Source organism: Siphateles boraxobius, unplaced genomic scaffold, assembly GCF_051911475.1.
Source record: "Siphateles boraxobius isolate OS27281-9 unplaced genomic scaffold, OSU_SipBor_1 9, whole genome shotgun sequence".
NCBI classification, from domain to species: domain Eukaryota; kingdom Metazoa; phylum Chordata; class Actinopteri; order Cypriniformes; family Leuciscidae; genus Siphateles; species Siphateles boraxobius.
This window is the reverse complement of record NW_027509219.1, coordinates 7,857,448-7,876,643: the sequence shown is the minus strand read 5'-3', so window position 1 is coordinate 7,876,643 and position 19,196 is coordinate 7,857,448. Positions and strand designations below refer to the sequence as shown.

Below are 19,196 nucleotides of genomic sequence, written 5' to 3'. Positions count from 1 at the left end.
ATACTTATTATTTATTTGTTTAATTTCTTTAAAACCCTTGTGATATTTGAATTAAGGCAGTAGTCAGGACAGTGGTCCTCCAGGACTGAGTTTGTTGACCCCTGGCCTGGATTAAGCTTTTCAAATATAAGTGGTGTTTATAAAATTTTCTGCAGTGGACTTTTTAATTATATCTAATATGGAGATAAATACAACATAAATTGAAAAATAAAACTTATATTTTTTTTTAGTAATGACATTCAAAAAATTTCTGATTTTTGAGAAATCACACTGTGTACTGTCTACTCTACTGTGACAGTCTTGACAGTGTTCGCCACTGGAGGCAGATAGTAAAGCTCAAGCTAAGCAGCTACATGCACAATGTTTACAAACTACACTAGCACTAAATAACGATATAAAAATTACCAAAACCTAATGTAGAAATTGATCAGATCTGATGGGATCTAGCCATGGACATGTTTAATAAAGTGACGGCTTTTCTGCAGCAGGCTTTGGAAACAGTAAGTAAACATTGACTTTTGAATATTTTCAAACTAGCCTGTTAGCTTAGCCGAGCTAACTTAATATAGAAAACAAATCTCGAGACACCTGTTGCGCGATACTGTAAAACTTTATAAAAGTGTTATATACGTTGCTGTACATAAATGAAATTTGGTAGACTGTCAACGTGTTGTCACGCCTTTCAGTGTTTTACGAAGGTATATCACATAGTTTAGCTTGTGTGCTACAGAAGTTGAGAACTGTACACTAATCAATAGATTGCGTTGATTTGCTGTCTTTTATTGTTTATTAAGTCCATGGATGTACCGTACATCATATACGTGTATATTTATGTGAGTTTTTCTTTGATCGCCATACACTTTTGGGTTTGTCTAAAATTTGTTCACGTGGAAGGTGCAGATATGCACGCGCGGGTCTGGACAAGTTTCTGACAAGAGAAAAACGTCACCAGAACATTAAAAAAGGTTGACAGCATCCATGCATGCATATACATAAGCACTTATAGCATATTTGAAGACGTAAGCCACACTTAAAATGCATTGGCATCAGCATTATAACAAAATATCAAAGCAAGTGGCATAACTTTAACAAAGTTTGAGGATTTTGAAATTGTTCATTAAAGTGTCACTTTGAAAGTGACATTAAAGACATTTATAATGTTACAAAATATATTGAAAATAAATACTGTTCTTTTGAACTTTCTATTTATCAAAGAATCTTAAAAAAAGTATCACGGTTTTCACAAAATATTTTAACATTGATAATATGAAATTTTTTTTGAGCATCAAATGGAATGATCGCTGAAAGTAATGATGCTGAAAATTCAACTTTGCCATCACAGAAATAAAGTACATTTTAAAATGTATTAAAATAGAAAAAAGTTATTTTAAATTGTTACTATTTCATTGTTACTATTTTGTTTTTTAATACATTTTTTTTTTAATTTATCAAATTAATTCAGCCTTGATCAAAGAGACTTCTTTTGGAAATATGAAATATATATATATATTTGTCAAATATTTGAATGGTAGTGTATATGTAAAATAAAATTATGAATTTGACCTTGTCCTCTGCTTATTATTATTTAAGACTTTATTATGTTTTAGGGATTATGCATTTACAGGAAATCAGTGTTAAATGATCATATACAATTAATGACAGTAATGAAAGTGTAATTGCAGTAATAATACTGTTGATCCTGTTCTGATTCTTATAGAGAGAGCCTTCGATAAACCTGCAGGACTCTTTTGTGGATCACTGGAAAGCAATAACCAACTATTACATTGAAACTTCAGGTAAAACTATAAGTGTAAATTCAAGTTAAGCAGTAGCTTACTCATGTATTTGAGTTTTTATAACATACAGTGTGTTAAACTGTAAATTATGCCATGCTTCAATCTTAGATCATTGGGGGGAAAAAAGAAAAGAAAAATACATTAAGATGAAAGGTAAAGTAGTTAAACGAAAGTTTCAATTGCATGTTTGTCTCCTGTAAAAAGATGAGTCTCGTCCGGTGAAGCAGACAGACATCCCTTGGAGGCTCAGACAGATGCTGGACATCCTGGTGTATGAGGAGAAACAGCAAGAAGAGGAAACGGGTCCCTGCATGGAGTATCTGCTCCAGCACAAAATACTAGAGACACTTTGCACATTGGGAAAAGCACAGGTATGAGGACACAGACTCAAGACACAGATTAAAAATATTTAAAGCTGCAAATAAACTGAAATATTGCTTAATTTGTACAGTATCCTCCTGGCATGAGTCAACAAGTGATGATGTTTTTCTCTAAAGTCCTGAGCCAGATCACGAAACCTGTGCTGCATTTAATCAATGTCTATCGGCCCGTACAGGTAAGACATGGCCAGTAGGAACTGTTATTGTATGGAAAAGAACAGCGTGTTTTATACGTTTTACAAAACAGTGTCCTATACAAAATAAAATTAAAATAAATATGGGTTTGGGACAATGAGATAGAAATAAAAATACAAACTTTTTAAAATGTTTTCAAAAGAAGTTTCGAAATGCTTACCAAGGCTCCATAAGAAAAAAACGATTGTGAAAAAAGTTATTACTATTATTATTCATATCATAAATAATATTATTGAAAAAATATCATTCTAATATGCTGATTGGATGATCAAGAAATATTTCTTATTATCAATATTGAAAAAGATTTGCTGATTGATATTTTTGCTGTCAAAAGAACATCATTTATTTGAAGTAGAAATCTGTCGTAACATTATAAATGACTGACTCAAACTTTTGAACAGTAGCGGAAGTAAATAATAACAGAATCTTTTAGGTGGAAGATTCCTTTCGCTTTTATATCATTAAGTGGACATTAAAACAATCAAGAAATGAAAAATAATTAGAATTTATTTATTTTTGTTTATTTATTTAAAATATATATTTTATTTTATTTCATTCACGGTTTAATTTTGTACACATTTAAGCACCATGATTTTTTTCATTAAAGCCAGTGTCTTGATTTTTAACATTTGGAGAGCAATACATTCACCACATTTTGGAAATTATTATGAAATGAAGCATCCAATATTTCAATGGAAATTAGGTTGCATTACACTCTCTGATGTGGAAAATAATGTCTAATTTATTCCCTCTTGCCACTCTCTGTTATAGAAACTGATCCATCTGTGTGGACTCCCTGATTCACAGACGGAAAAAGAGGAGTCTCAGTTTCTCCTTGCTGTTTGCACTCGAGTCAAAAAAGACCCTTATGTCCTCAACTATATCCTTGAGGTACTTTCTTCATTATGTCTTCTGAAACTATTGTGTTGACTAGTGTTCAGATTGAATCTGATTTAAAAGTGATAACAAACACCCACATTTCTATCACAAAGATTACCACAGACTCTCAGAAGAGGTCCAATTCTCCCTCTGATGAGGTTTTGATCTACAGTCCTGAGAGGGCTTCCTCTCCACCGTCTCCTTCTACCAGTTCTGCCTCCTCCAGCTCACCTCAGGAAGCCACAGGCATTATCCCCGTACTCATTCACCTGGGGAAAACTGAGGTGATTCCTCATGAAAAAAACACAAGACGGATTGGATGTGTAACTAAACCGCATGCATGACTGGGGAGATGTACCAAAGGCTGATTCACACCAAGTTTTAAAGTTAATTTTTAAAAAAAGCACAATGCATTACAATTACATCCTTATGGTGTAGCTGAATACATTTACTGGAAAATAAATAAATATTTAAATTTCTAGGATAAGTGTTTTTAACACTTAATGATGAAAGTTTTTCATAAAACTACTCTAAAAGCTCTAAACTAAAAGCTAGGACTAAAAACTAGGTCCTAGCTTTTAGTTTAAAAATAGGATGAAATAATATCACAATTTTAATATTAATTTGGTAACGATTGCATTAAACTTATTTAATTAAACTCATATTATTATTATCATTATTATTATTATTATTATTATTATTATTATTATTATTATTATTATCATATTAACTTTGACAGGCCTAAAATAAATTTTCTTCCAGGTCCAGCATTGCATTGTGGTCCATTGGTTCATTCAAAAACAAAGCAAAAAAAACTTGCTAAACATAAATTACGTGCTAAATTGCATTTTTTTACAGTTTTACATTTTTTACAGTTTAAAGCACTATTTTTAACATTTGGACTGCATATGTAGTGGAGTCACCAAATTTTGAGATAAAATTAAGCATCATATTTTCATCATATAATGAAAAATTTGGTCGACCCTCAAAAATAAAAATATAGCAATAATAACAATAATAATTTACGCCGTCTTGTCACTCTGTTTTAAAAGCTGATCCTTGCTGCCCCTTGGTTTGGGGGGGAAAAAAACAATAGACAATAACCAGTACAGTTGTTTCCAACATATTTGTAAAAATACAGTTTATGGTTCATTGATGTGTTGTGCATTAAAGCCAATGAATTTAACTTTTTTGTGTAAAATCTAATTGGTAAACTTTTGTGCCATTTATTGGATCAGACTTGGTGTGAACGGGCCATAAAGTTCAGTCAACTTTATATTCAGAATCATTGTTTCTAATGAGACTCCCTTTCCCTCTCTCTTAGAAAAGTCATGTTGTGCTCAGATCCATGGAGAGTTTGCTGCTGCTGGTCAGTTTACCAAAGGAAGACACTGGACATCTTCTGGCTGAGAGAACTCCACTGTGTCACCTACTCGCTCAGAGACTGACTGAACTTTACTGCCTCATACCCGCATCACTCGACCCTGCAGACATCCAAAGCTACTCCAGTGTACAGTGGAGGTGTGTGTCTGTTATGAAGTGCTGAATTGTTTACACTTCATTTGTGGACATGTGTCTTATCTTCTTATACTAAACATTTATTGAAGATCTGTTGTTGGTTTTGCAGGACTCAGTTCACACAGGACAGTACAGTGGAGAGCCCGTCGTTTCCTGGCAGTGAGAACGTCCACAGGTTCTTTTGCTTTTTGGACTACTGCAATGAGCTCATCAAAGAAGCACCAAGGGTTTGACAAAATCATTCATTTTGTGTTGACCATGTTTGTATTTTATCTGTACAACTGCATTAGTTTGAAATATGTCCTGAATAAAATCATTAGCAATGTTTCCATCCACCTATTTGTATGTGCATTTCGGGATATCGCATAAAAAAATTATGGATGGATATGGCAAGATACGCATACATTTAAAATGCTCAAAAATTAAATGCTCTAAAAAAAGTATTCACTCAATTAATAATTTTTTTACATTTTATCCGATAAGAAAACGTGCATAAACAATGATGGAAACACAAATAAATTCCTTGATGCGAATCTAAAAAGTCATGTGACCGACTGTGCGATGGGTTGACATAACCTGACTAATCAGTGGACTGATCTCATTGCACAGCATCTGAAATGTTGTTTTGGTCATTCTGACTTGCCTTAGTCAAAGTCTGTCATCAAAGTGACTCCGAAAGCAAGATAACTTGACCGTGTTTATTGCGTTTCGTTTGTGCGCTCTGAGGCGCAAGTTATTTATTATATTCAAAAAAATTCTTGGGATGGGCATTTTTGTCAATTTTTCATTTCGATTACTGATAGGTCTCAAAAACGAGTACTCGGGGGTGGGGCGTGTCCATCATGGTGATAATGAAAATATTTTAATTAAAAAACTGTTACTAAAATTAATGTTGATAAAATGATGACATGAAAATTTCTATCAAAATATTAAAATATGACTAGCTACATAAAATAACACTGCTACATTATCAATAATGCATCAATGTTTTAGAAAAAGAAACATCTAATAGGAATAGCAGCATGAGGTGAAGCTGAAGAATGAATGAATGAATGAATAAATGAATGAACACCAGTAAACAGAAGCCTTTTCTATATGACACATCCTAAATGAGATTAATCAGAAATCCTAGATACACAAACCTAAACGTGAAGTTGGACTAAGTTACGTGCTAGCCAGAAACTGTTAATCCCATTGTCGATGCGCTCTTCCTGTAACAATGCACTGAAACACGGCAATGAAGCACATAGAATTCATAACATTCTATATTGTTCTCATTATAGTGTTATGTTTATGACAGATTGGCTCTGGACATCTTGTACTTAACTGTATTTTACAGTTTTACAGCTACTTTATCAAATGATTCCAGACATCCCTGCACGTTTTCGAAGCCGTGTCGAAAAAATTATTTTAATTAAAACTTAGGCCTATTGTTGAAAAAAATAATGAGAAAAAATAACTTGCTGGTTAGCAACACTCGCAACGTGGATCATAGATCATGTACGGACTGGAGTAACCATATTTCAAGTTTTCTGGACATTTTGTGTACTCTATAGCTCTAAACCCGAACCAGCACATGTATGTGCACATATTTCATCACGTCTTCTTCAAATGAAATATATGTGCAAAAAACGAAACTGATGTAAGGCGGGTGCCGAAAAGTCTGGGCCACCCCTGGTGGAAACAAAAGGCTCCTGAGAATTAACATTTGAACCCTCCCTTGCATAATGATATAACAGCAGCATCCGAGACGCAGCACACAGTGCAACTCACACCTCACACCTCACTTGAACAATCTCCCCCTTCTCCTGCTCACCTGAAACTCACTGAAAACCCATGAAATGTTAAATGTGTACAAAATAAGTAACTATGCAAGTTTGGTATCATTTAAAGTATCTCAGTGCGCCTGGTAAAATGGTCTCATTCTCCCAGCCATAATGGAAAGCTAAAAGAAGTTACAAAATATGAGAAGTAGTGTATCCCTCTAAGGTGTTCCCTCCCCCAGATCCTCCATTCTGATCTCACAGTTGTGAGCCCCTCACTAGGGGACCAAATCTAATTATAATGGCAGACACTACCATTTGGTAAGCAAATTGAATTATCTGGGTTTATAAGGAAAATGGGCAAAAGGTTCGAGGAGTCTGTAGGTTGACTGCCCACACAATCGCTGTGTGTAATTCTGATTGCCAGGTAATACTTTCTACAAATTCCTTGATTTCTGTTATGATATGATCAACTGATGATTTTATTCTCATGAATTGGATTTTGAATTATTGCTTCATTACCTGGTAAATAAATTGTAAACGTTTGATTTTACTCTGATTGACTCTTGAGTTTGTTCTCCCAAGGAGATTATCGGATTCGTATGCTCCCGCAATTCTGCGTCAGATTGGCGACGGCTAATACTTTGTCACTAGTTCAAGTGTACTTGCTTTGTAGAGACGGGGCATTCCGTTTAGGGGTAGCTAACGCGCTGCCTGACCAGCCTAAATTTGGGTACGTCTATTTTACCTCTGTCTTAATTTAATGTAACTTTAGATAAGTGTACGTGAGAGATCACGGGCTTGGCCAGTCTAAACTATTATGAGTAGAAAGTATCGTTGGTCGACTCATACCTATAATAGGGCCAAAACCTCTACTAAAGTATAACTATTAAATTAAGTTCAAGTGTATGCAATTCAAGGGGACTAAAATAAAAGTATCTCTGATTGTGTTTTGGGTGAATCCGACCGTCTGAGATATTAGTCAAAACCTCTGTTTAGTGACGAAACTGACGAGATTGTGATCGTGAGACCCGCAGTAGATGTGAGGACCTCTAAGCGGCATAGTTTCCTAATCTGAACGGGTAAAACATAATTAAAGAGTTTCAAAAGAATAATCAGACATTCGCTCACTTTTAATGATACCCAGATATCATTAAAACCCTTTTTCATTTATGGAGTCAGATGAAATAACGAGTCAATACATATGAGAAAAGTGTGTTCCATTTAATCTTGTTGTGTTGCGTAAAAGGGAAGACAGTAACACGCAGAGACCTTCACCTGTATTATTGGAAACCCTCATTGGACCAATAAACAGGCTTACAAACTCTCTGCGTGTTACTGTCTTCCCTTTTACGCAACACAACAAGATTAAATGGAACACACTTTTTCTCATATGTATTGACTCGTTATTTCATCTGACTCCATAAATGAAAAAGGGTTTTAATGATATCTGGGTATCATTAAAAGTGAGCGAATGTCTGATTATTCTTTTGAAACTCTTTAATTATGTTTTACCCGTTCAGATTAGGAAACTATGCCGCTTAGAGGTCCTCACATCTACTGCGGGTCTCACGATCCCAATCTCGTCAGTTTCGTCACTAAACAGAGGTTTTGACTAATATCTCAGACGGTCGGATTCACCCAAAACACAATCAGAGATACTTTTATTTTAGTCCCCTTGAATTGCATACACTTGAACTTAATTTAATAGTTATACTTTAGTAGAGGTTTTGGCCCTATTATAGGTATGAGTCGACCAACGATACTTTCCTCATAATAGTTTAGACTGGCCAAGCCCGTGATCTCTCACGTACACTTATCTAAAGTTACATTAAATTAAGACAGAGGTAAAATAGACGTACCCAAATTTAGGCTGGTCAGGCAGCGCGTTAGCTACCCCTAAACGGAATGCCCCATCTCTACAAAGCAAGTACACTTGAACTAGTGACAAAGTATTAGCCGTCGCCAATCTGACGCAGAATTGCGGGAGCATACGAATCCGATAATCTCCTTGGGAGAACAAACTCAAGAGTCAATCAGAGTAAAATCAAACGTTTACAATTTATTTACCAGGTAATGAAGCAATAATTCAAAATCCAATTCATGAGAATAAAATCATCAGTTGATCATATCATAACAGAAATCAAGGAATTTGTAGAAAGTATTACCTGGCAATCAGAATTACACACAGCGATTGTGTGGGCAGTCAACCTACAGACTCCTCGAACCTTTTGCCCATTTTCCTTATAAACCCAGATAATTCAATTTGCTTACCAAATGGTAGTGTCTGCCATTATAATTAGATTTGGTCCCCTAGTGAGGGGCTCACAACTGTGAGATCAGAATGGAGGATCTGGGGGAGGGAACACCTTAGAGGGATACACTACTTCTCATATTTTGTAACTTCTTTTAGCTTTCCATTATGGCTGGGAGAATGAGACCATTTTACCCAGGCGCACTGAGATACTTTAAATGATACCAAACTTGCATAGTTACTTATTTTGTACACATTTAACATTTCATGGGTTTTCAGTGAGTTTCAGGTGAGCAGGAGAAGGGGGAGATTGTTCAAGTGAGGTGTGAGGTGTGAGTTGCACTGTGTGCTGCGTCTCGGATGCTGCTGTTATATCATTATGCAAGGGAGGGTTCAAATGTTAATTCTCAGGAGCCTTTTGTTTCCACCAGGGGTGGCCCAGACTTTTCGGCACCCGCCTTACACTGATAACAACCGTACGTCTGATCATGAATGCGATGACACAAGGAATTATTCTGATACCTCCTGATACTAAAGCAGCTGACATAAAGTTGCTTAGAAACAATCTATATTGTTAAAAGCGCTATACAGTATATACATAAATGAAGGTGACTTGACTTAATACACAAAAGACAGTGATGTGGACCGAAAATTCAAAGAAGAATGTAAAAAAAGTAACTATGACTATATCCTTTCTGTGTTAAACTGACGTGTGTCATTTGTTCAGAGATTTTAGCGCTCGTAAATGTAATGAAAATATTATTAGAACTTTTAAATGTTCTTCCGCGTTTCATTCATTCATTCAGCACAAATAAACACAACTATGCTGGTTTGATGTAGGAATTTTAAGAGTTTCTCAAGGGATGCAGGTTTCTCCCTCGTTCTTGAGAGTTTGTTGTCATATAGCATTATATTTTTAAAATACATCAAGATGCCCTCAACTCTGCTTTTTGTTGTTTTTTCCCCTCCGTGGTCATATTTTAATATTCATGTGTCTGTATAATGAGTGTGTTGTAGGTCTGTGTTTTATTGGTTGTTGTTTCCCCTCTTCCCCCCGTCTACACTCCCACTTTTCCACAGCTTCACATGCCCATTTCTTGAGACTTTTTGAACTCTGAGGTGTTAACGACCAGGCAAAAACAGGGGGGGTTTCATGACACTAAGGCTATTTTTTTAAGTTTTTTTTTTCTTTTTCTTTTTTTACATTTCTATCATTTGTTTAATAGTAAATTTTGTATGGTATAGAAATGGTCTCATGTTTGATTATAAACGTATTGCACATAATTATATATGTTTTTTTCCTTTAGGTACTTGGTGTTGCACTGGCGAGAGCAATTCACCTTCAGTGGCTTAAAGGAGTCATCCAGCCTCATCTGTTTCAGATGTGAGTAGTAAACACAAAACTTCCTCAAAGGTTGCTGTCTGCTGTCATGAGAATTGTACGTTCGCAGGATGACAGGAAGAGTGGTGCTGATTTTTTAAACTCTGTGTGTCCAGGTCAGAGGTTGGGATTCTGGTACACACCGCTCTGCTGTCGTGTTCTGTACGTCACATACGTTCCCCTGCACTCCTGGAGGAATTGGTTCAGTTTCTGTTGGGCAATGACACACATTGTGAACAGCAGCAGTACACACATACACACATTCTACGTTACCGCCTTATTGAACACTGCAACCACATTTCAGACGAGGTAACTAGATTAAAGGATTCATACATTTTCACTCTTGAGAGCATCACTTTGATACAACGTGTCTTTTGCCCTGTTAGATCAGTATTACAACATTGCGTCTCTTCGAGGAGCTTTTACGGAAGCCCCACAGGAGCATCTTGACCAATCTGGTGCTGCGTAATCTTGAGAAGCGCAGCTACAGGCTGTCCGGATCAGGAGCTGCGGACGACAGACATGCAGTCGAGAGTGATGTTCTGGAAGAGTCTGAGTGAGCAGAGAGACTGAACACAGATTCTCTTACTTCTAATAGTGGCTCCTTATTTATTGCTCACTCTCTTTCTCTATCAGGGAGCTGGAAGAGGATCCATTTTTCACAGACATGTATGAAGACAGTGGGTTCAGTGGCCAGGAGCCTCTTCTGTCTCTGCCCAGTGCTAGAGAAAGACGTAATCCCAGTGCGCACACACAAGTTGCTGACCTCGTCAACAGGTATCATTAGAAGACAATGAAGTTTTTGCTTTGTAATGTAAAAACAGAGCATGTGATTGGAGCGGTAATGTTTCCTCCGGAGTGGAGAGCGCCTCTCCGAAGATTCTGCTCCGCTCGCTGTTTGTAACCAAACAGTTGTGGGGCACCATTGACTTCCATTGTATGGAAAAAAAAATACTATGGAAGTCAACGGGGCCCATCAACTGTTTGGTTGCAAACATTCTTCGAAATATCTTCCTTTGTGTTCAGCATGAACAAAGAAATGTATACAGGTTTGCTGCTGAGAGCGCCGTTTAGATGAATATGTAAATATGTGCTGCACACTTCCCTCTCAATAATAAAATAAATATACAATAAAAATAAACAGCAGTAAAGAAAGCATCTGATCATAGCCATTTGGATATGTTTGCAATTCGGCACTATGAAGTCATGTCACGTTTAATTATACCACTTTATATAATATTGTTTTAAAGCCACAAATAGGCGTCTTATAACTGTTGCCTACTGTAAGTGAGACATTAAAGAAATTCATTACAAAGAGAAAATTCATGTCGCAGCAGGATTTGAGCAAACGTCGTTTTAACAGTGAGCAATCACTTGGGCCGAGAGCAGATCGCGCTGGCATAGAACAGAATTATAAACACCGCCATGCTTCGCTCACATGCTCTGTATAAAAACAGACTTTTTGAAGGACAAAAGCTATAGAAGCATTATAACCATACTGCCCTTACAGTACTGTGGAAAAAGAGTTTGTCCCCAGTCTGGTTTTCTCTGTATTGTAACATATTTTTATAAAGTTAAGCAGATCTTCAAAGATTAATATTAATATATTTATTATTTATATTTAATACTTTTTTTAAATTTTTTTTTTTTTTTTGACAAAAAAAAGGAAAGAAAAACAGACAGACAGAACAAGGAATAGCAGGAAAATACGTCAGATTAACAGAAATGCTCAACATCATGTAAAACAGGGAGAGAAAAAACAAAAAAAACAAAAAAAAAACAAAAACAAGACATATACATCTCAATTTGTATTCAGATAAGATGTCCATTTTTCCCAATATGCTTCACATTTACTCCTGGCATGTCTCAAAGAGAAAGTCAAATGTTCCATAACATTAATTTCCCGAACTATTTCTATCCATTCAGCAATTGTCGGGGATTCTTTACTTAGCCATTTCCTAGTTATTGTTTTCTTGCTACCTGCTAAGAGTATTTGTAACAAATATCTATCTGCCTTTCTCAGTCCTGTTGGTAGATTTCCTAAATACATAACGCTGAAATTAAACTCAAGCTCTGAGCCGATTATTGACCTAATTGCCGTCACCACCTCTACCCAATACAAAGAAATAATAGGGCACTCCCAAAAGATATGATAATGACCAGCCGACATATTACCACACACTCTCCAACACTGACCATGTTCAGGATTATTGCTCTGTGACTTTTTTATTTTGGGGGTTATAAAGAATCTTAAAGTGTTTTTCCAAGTGAATTCCCTCCACAGACCTGAGCTAGAGGTGGTAGATTGTGTTCTGCATATATTCAACCAGTCATCCCCACTTATCTTTATGCTAGCTTCTTTTTCCCACCTCATTTTTACATACATTGTTGAGAGTCCCCTGTCCAACTGTAAATATGAATATAACTTGGAAATCAGTTTTCTGCTAGTATTACCCTTATATGCGTCGATGAATATTCTAATCAGGTCTGTTCCCTTCTCTCCAGTAGTTTTAATATGTTTATCAAAGTGGTGTCTCAATTGAAGGTATCTGAAGAAATCTTCCTTCCCTAAATGGTATGTATCTATGAGTTTTTTAAAGGTATCCAAACCGTCAGTAGAGGATATCATACAGTACGAAGTGATACCTGAATTAGTCCATTGCTTAAATCTACTGTCCAGACTAGCTGGTGCAAATTCTGTATCATATTCCACCTAACGTAATATTTGTGTATTTCTTTCAAATTCCTTATTTGTTTGTGCCAGACATTAAAAGGGGCTGTCATCCAATTAGTTAGTTTGTTCATATGTTTCTTCAGGAGAGTTTTTTCACCCAGTATAGATTGAAGAGGAATGCTTATTTGACTTTGCTCTAAGTCCTTCCATTTGGCATCACACTCAGGGTCACACCAACAAACCAGAGAACGTAACTGTGCTGCTCTATAATAATCTTCCAAGCACGGTAGAGCCATACCACCTTTGTCCTTGGGGAGTTGTAATGTTTGAAATCTAATCCTTGGTTTTTGTTTTCCCCAAATAAAAGATGAGATAATTCTATTCCATTCACTGAATTGTTTGAGAGGCACTTCTACAGGCAATGATTGAAAAAGAAAAAGCAGCCTGGGTAGTATATTCATCTTTATAGCATCTATTCGGTTATGCATGTTCATTGGTAGTAATGACCAACGGTTTAAGTCTGCTTTAATGTCAGCTGTTATAGGAATGTAATTGTGGTTATAAATGGCAGAGACCTCTTAAGGTATGTGTACCCCTAAATATTTAATAGTATTACCTTTCCATTTAAATTGACAGATTTTATAAATGTTTTTTTTTGTGGTTCGTAGTTGAAAGTAAGCATTTGAGTTTTATGCAGATTTAATTTATAGCCGGAATATGAACCAAATTCTTTAAGAAGAGATAATAATTTGGGCAAACTTGCATTAGGATTGGTTAGTGTCACGAGTATGTCATCCGCATATGCACATATCTTATATTGTGTGTCTCCTATCAATACCCCCATTATATCCTTATCATCTCTGATTGCCTGCGCCAAAGGCTCTATAAAGAGGGCAAATAGAGTGGGACTGAGAGGGCATCCCTGTCGACATCCCCTTTCAAGAAATATTGTTTTGGATAAGTCCCCATTTATTTTAATTCTAGCCGTAGGAGAGGAGTATAGGGAGTTCAAACATCTAATTACCTCGTCATCGAAACCAACGCGCTTAAGGACCAAATATAAATATTCCCATCGGACAGAGTCAAAAGCCTTTTCAGCATCAAGACTTATAACCACTGATTCCATGTCACTGTTTCTCATATGGTCAATGAGGTGGAGAGCCCGTCTTACATTGTCCTGGGTTTGCCTGTTTTTTACAAAGCCTGTCTGGTCTGTGTCTATCAGATCCGGTATTATGTTTTCCAATCGTTTTGCTAGTATTGACGCATATAATCTATAATCTATATTTAAAACTGTTATAGGTCTATAAGAGCTGCAATCCGTTTTGTTTTTACCCATTTTAGGGATCACTGAGATTACGGCTTGTCTCCAGGACAGCGGGGTCTCGCCACCTCCGAGAACATAGTTAAAGCAATCCTTGAGCATTGGTGTTATTGTTTCCCTGAGGATTTTATACCATTAACATGGGTACCCATCAGCACCTGGCATTTTATTTGCTTTCAATCTTGATATTGCCTTGTTTATTTCATCGTCTGTTATCTCCTGGGTTAATTTTTTTTTTTGCTCTGTCCCTAAAGATGGTAAATCCAAAGATGTTAGAAAGGATGACATGACAGCTGACTCTGTTGTCCGAGGTTGAGCATATAATTTTATGTAGTACGTTTCAAAAGCATTTTTTATGTCTTCCAAATTATGGTACATCTCATTGGTTCTGGGGTCCTTCACTTTATGTATAGACCTCTCGGCCTGTTGTTTTCGTATTCTCCATGCAAGTAGTTTCTTAGATTTTGAGCCATTTTCATAGAAATTTTGTTTAATTAGTTTAGCTCTCTTCTCTACTTGGTTTTCATATAGGTCATTTAAGGTTTGTTTAGTCTTCGTTATGTCATTTAGAATATTAGGGTCATTATACTCCATATGTTTATTCTCCAGTGATTTTAACTTTTCAGTCAAGTCCTTAATTTGTCTCTCTTTTTCCTTTTTCTTCTGAGTCGACCACATCATAAGTTTACCTCTAATAACAGCTTTTGCCGCATCCCATAATGTACTAGAGGACACTGCTCCATTATCATTATAGGTCATATAATCTTTAAATTCTGTCTTTATATACTTTTGACATTGAGGGTCATTCAGAAGGCTAGTGTTAAATCTCCACAAAGTCTCTTTGGGCTTGTTGTCTAAATGCAATGTCAAGTACACCCCTGCATGGTCAGAAATGTCTCTTACCCCTATATCGCAATTTATAATCCTATGTCTATCTGAATTTAGCATTAAAAAATAGACAATTCTTGTGTATGCGGAGTGAGGGTGGGAAAAAAAAGTAAAATGTTTATCATATGGGTGGAGTTCCCTCCATATGTCTATCATTCCTATTTCTTTAAGCAGTTTTTTAGCATATAACGCTTCAGGTCTTATGTTTTTTATTCTATTTGAGGAGTCCAAGAATGGCTGTAACTGGATGTTCCAGTCCCCCCCAAATATCAACACCCCTGACGTTTCCGTAGAGATCATATTAAAAACTTTCTTGATCAGCTGTTTATCATGTCCTGGTGGTCTGTATACATTCATTAATGTAACTTCTTTATGGTCTATAAGACCTTTGACCAGTAAGCCCTTCTTTGTTAGTAATTTGTGAGGAGAACTGGAAATTTACATTATTTGCAATTAGGATAGCTACACCCCTCGCACTTCCTCTTTCGAAGGAGGAATGATATGAGTTTTTGAAACCCATTTTCCGCAACTTTTCATGCTCAATATTTGAAAGATGTGTTTCTTGCCAGAAAATAATGTCTTGTTTTTCTCTTTTCATTTTGGCGATAACTTTACTTCTTTTTATAGGATTATGTAATCCGTTTACGTTAAGGGTGATTATTCTATATTTTTGATGAGGCATTTTAGTCAATAGAGAAGAAAAAAATGTTTACCAAGACGTTTAAGTATCCCTGAAAGGCCTGAACAAATGAACTTCTGTCCGTGATTTGAAATAAAACTTAACACATGAATACAAACATTTAACATTAGTGACTTCCATCTCTGAAGTATGAATTCTACTTCAAAAACAAGAGGGGAAACCCAACATCTGGAAGGGGCCCCTCTAAGCAGGGACCAAATTCTCTGACTACATGAAATCAGAACAGTCCACATAGAAAAACAGATAATACATTCCCAGATGTGGTCAGTTTAAATTTCTAAAGCTTACATGAATAGGAAAATTCACCTGGTCTTATGGAAATACCGATCGACGTAGAAATGTGGAGGCTATACTCTTACCGGCCTTTTCAAAAGTTACTCACTCACTCATGGCACCTTCGTTGCGTCGAAATCCCTTTAGTTTCTCCTGGATGTTTTTCATGCGTGCATCTCGGTGACGACGCGATGTAGCACCTGTCGTTTCCCAGGCAGGTTTACTCCGTCTCGTTGTCTCTGTGGCACGTTCTCCCTCCGGGGTCCCGATTCCGCCGTTCGGCATCAGTCCCCTTTTCTTCAGGTCATCCATCGCCTCTGATGCGCTGTTGTATATAACTGCACCTGTGTCGAGAAAGACTCTAAGTCTCGCTGGGTGAAGAGTCTGAAAACGGAGCCCTTGTTCTTTAAGTGCCTTTCTGATGGTGGAGTAAGCCTTTCTTTTCATAACTATTTCGGTTGGGTAGTCTTGCTCGAAAAACACCTTTCTCCTGTCGTACTGGATGTTACTCTTTTTCCAGGCGGTTCGGAGCACCAGTTCTTTGGTTTTATACTCCAGGAAATATACAACTATAGACCTCGGGTTAGCGCCTTGCGGTGGTTTGGCTCCAAGGGACCGGTGACAGCGTTGTATAGCAAAGTTGACATCAGGGAGGGACAACTCCGCTTTAATAAATGTCTCTAAGAACTCCTGTACGTTGTCTCCCTCGGCTCCCTGTGGGATCCCGTGGATGCGTATGTTGTTTCTGCATGAGCGCGACTCAAAGTCCGTCAGCTGGGCTTGTAATTTGTCTTGGAGCTCCAAAGTGTGGGAAAGCAACTCACTCTTTTCTCTACCCCGCTCCTCCATGTCAGCCACTCTCTGCTCCGTCACCTCGACTCTGTTGGTTATTTCTTTAAAATCGGTAACAATCGCATTTAGCTTCTGGCTAATGTCTTCCCTAAAGTCTACCAGCTCCTTCTTTAGTGGACCCATTGTTTCGGTAAATTCTTTTTTCAATTCCAAACGAACCGCCTTTATCTCGGCAATAATGTTAGCTTGGATGGCTTCCATGGTCTCGTGGTTAGCTTGCTTGCTAGCACCGTCGTCAGTATCTCCACTTTCAATCGGAGATTTATCATCTATCTTCGGGTTTTGTTGCGATTTTCCTTTTGTCTTTCTCCTGGGAGCCTCTAACTTATGCTGCTGATCGCGTCCGCGCCATCCAGAAGTCCATATTTAATACTTTATTAATATTTTTAGTTCAATTTTATGATTTCCATTACACAAGAGTAGATGTTAAAACTTCATGCTGATTTGTACTCGGCTTTCGCCAACATAAGCACCAACTAAGACATAGCTTTACAGTAACCTATGCTTCTCCATCCATTTACGCTTCTTTCCATATGGTGATGTTAATCTCCTTCTGTCTAGTGTTAACACGCGTCAGCACACACAACGGCTGCAACCACAGTGCGGTCCCCCCATGACAACCGTCTGGATTGAGCTGAGTAGGGGACATCTCTAGGGTCTTCAAGTGGGCACCTTCCGTCCTCAGTGTTTCATCGACTAGCCCAAGACACCTAAAGAGGGCTCGACAGTGACTCTGGCGTCCCAGAGTCACCCCCCTCCGTCCCCCACTCAACTCAGCCCAGCTTACTGACCTCTACATCCCTCCTTCTGCTGAGACCTAACCACAATCTCACAATCTCTCCGCAACCCAACCATACGCGCCAACCCGTTTGACTAAGGCTGTCGAGCCCCACTGGTGCGTTAATATGCAGTTTCAGTGGCAACGGTTCCGTATGGCATAACACCTACCGCAAAACACAATATCTGCCCAACCACCCGTCATTCACGCAGTATACACAGGAGCGTAATGACTGTAAATACTATACAACCTATACAAATAAACCAACAGACTCTTCAAGTTTTCAAGAATTCTACGAAACTGTAGCATGGCGGCCTGTACACAGCCAGCAAGAATCTTTCCGTCTCAACCACAGCCAGTTGCTGCTCCTTTCTGCTGCTTCAGATAAGTTCTTTACTGTGCGACACAACTCTTGGCTACTGAATCCGACGTCTCTGAGGAACCGGGTTGTAGAGCGTGCCACAAAACCTCGACAACCCACTTCCACTGGATAAACCTGGACTCTCCATCCTCGCTGTTCTGCTTCAGTGGCCAGATGAGCATACCGCAGTTTCTTCCTCTCATATGCCTCATCTAGCACATCCTCCCATGGCACTGTTAACTCTATCAGTTGAACAATGCGTGCTGATCCAGACCACAAAACAATATCTGGTCGTAGGTTAGTGGTGGCAATCTCAGGTGGAAAAATAAGCCGTTGATCAAGATCAGCAAGCATCTTCCAGTCCCTAGCAGCTTCCAGTTGTCCTGGGCGAGAATTGGTGTTAGCATCTTTTCTTGGTGGTTGCTCGCCTGGGCGGAGGAATATTGTCTTCTGCATGTAATGTTTTGCTAGAACAGGCGGCAACTTATTGGTCATACTACGCTTGCCTTCCAATGCTAAAGCCAAACATCGCAATACTTGGTCATGGCGCCAAGTAAACCGACCTTGGCTAAGAGCCACCTTACATCCTGTCAAAATGTGCCTTAATGTGGCAGGTGATGAACACAAAGGACAAGAGGGATCCTCTCCTACCCAGAGGTTTAGGTTCTGCGGTGATGGGAGAACATCATATGTTGGCCTAATAAGGACACTGATCCTACTCTCTTCCATTTACCAAGGGTCTCGCCAGCCCATTTTGCGTTGTTCCACACTCTCCCATCTCATCCACTCTCCCTGCTTTCGCACCTCGTTGACTACCAGCTTCCTCCTTTGAGCTGGGCCTGCCTTGTGCCATTTAGGAGGAGCTAAACTGAGCCCAAACCCCCTCTTCCATGCTGTACCTGTCCCACGATATCCCCAATTTGAAGGTCAGCCTTTGCCTCTACTACAGATTTCTGTGCTGACCACTTTCTACCAGTTTTTACCACAGGGGCTACCTCCCCTACACATTTGTCGCGTGACTCTGCTAAAGTCATTTCCAGTCTGACCTTGGCACACTTAAACTCCTCGGTTAAAGCAGAGACTGGCAGCTGCAATACTCCTTTACTATAAATTCCCACTCTGCTGAGACAGCGTGGAACTCCCAACCATTTCCTGATGTATGAACTTAATAACGCTTCCA

General features: G+C 38.0%; 1 protein-coding gene across 1 annotated transcript in view; it reads left to right on the top strand.

Moving 5' to 3' along the window:
- The first annotated feature begins 283 nt into the window (after positions 1 to 283).
- The window catches only part of fhip2b (FHF complex subunit HOOK interacting protein 2B), a 50,552-nt gene continuing 31,639 nt past the window's right edge, over positions 284 to 19,196 (top strand). The window contains exons 1-12 of the mRNA XM_077223241.1: positions 284 to 500; positions 1,718 to 1,796; positions 2,001 to 2,167; positions 2,248 to 2,352; positions 3,143 to 3,262; positions 3,364 to 3,534; positions 4,575 to 4,771; positions 4,878 to 4,995; positions 10,093 to 10,169; positions 10,283 to 10,475; positions 10,553 to 10,722; positions 10,803 to 10,943. Of these exons, the coding sequence (XP_077079356.1) occupies positions 450 to 500; positions 1,718 to 1,796; positions 2,001 to 2,167; positions 2,248 to 2,352; positions 3,143 to 3,262; positions 3,364 to 3,534; positions 4,575 to 4,771; positions 4,878 to 4,995; positions 10,093 to 10,169; positions 10,283 to 10,475; positions 10,553 to 10,722; positions 10,803 to 10,943 (1,589 nt within the window). The 5' untranslated portion in view covers positions 284 to 449. The remainder of the gene's footprint in view (positions 501 to 1,717; positions 1,797 to 2,000; positions 2,168 to 2,247; positions 2,353 to 3,142; positions 3,263 to 3,363; positions 3,535 to 4,574; positions 4,772 to 4,877; positions 4,996 to 10,092; positions 10,170 to 10,282; positions 10,476 to 10,552; positions 10,723 to 10,802; positions 10,944 to 19,196) is intronic.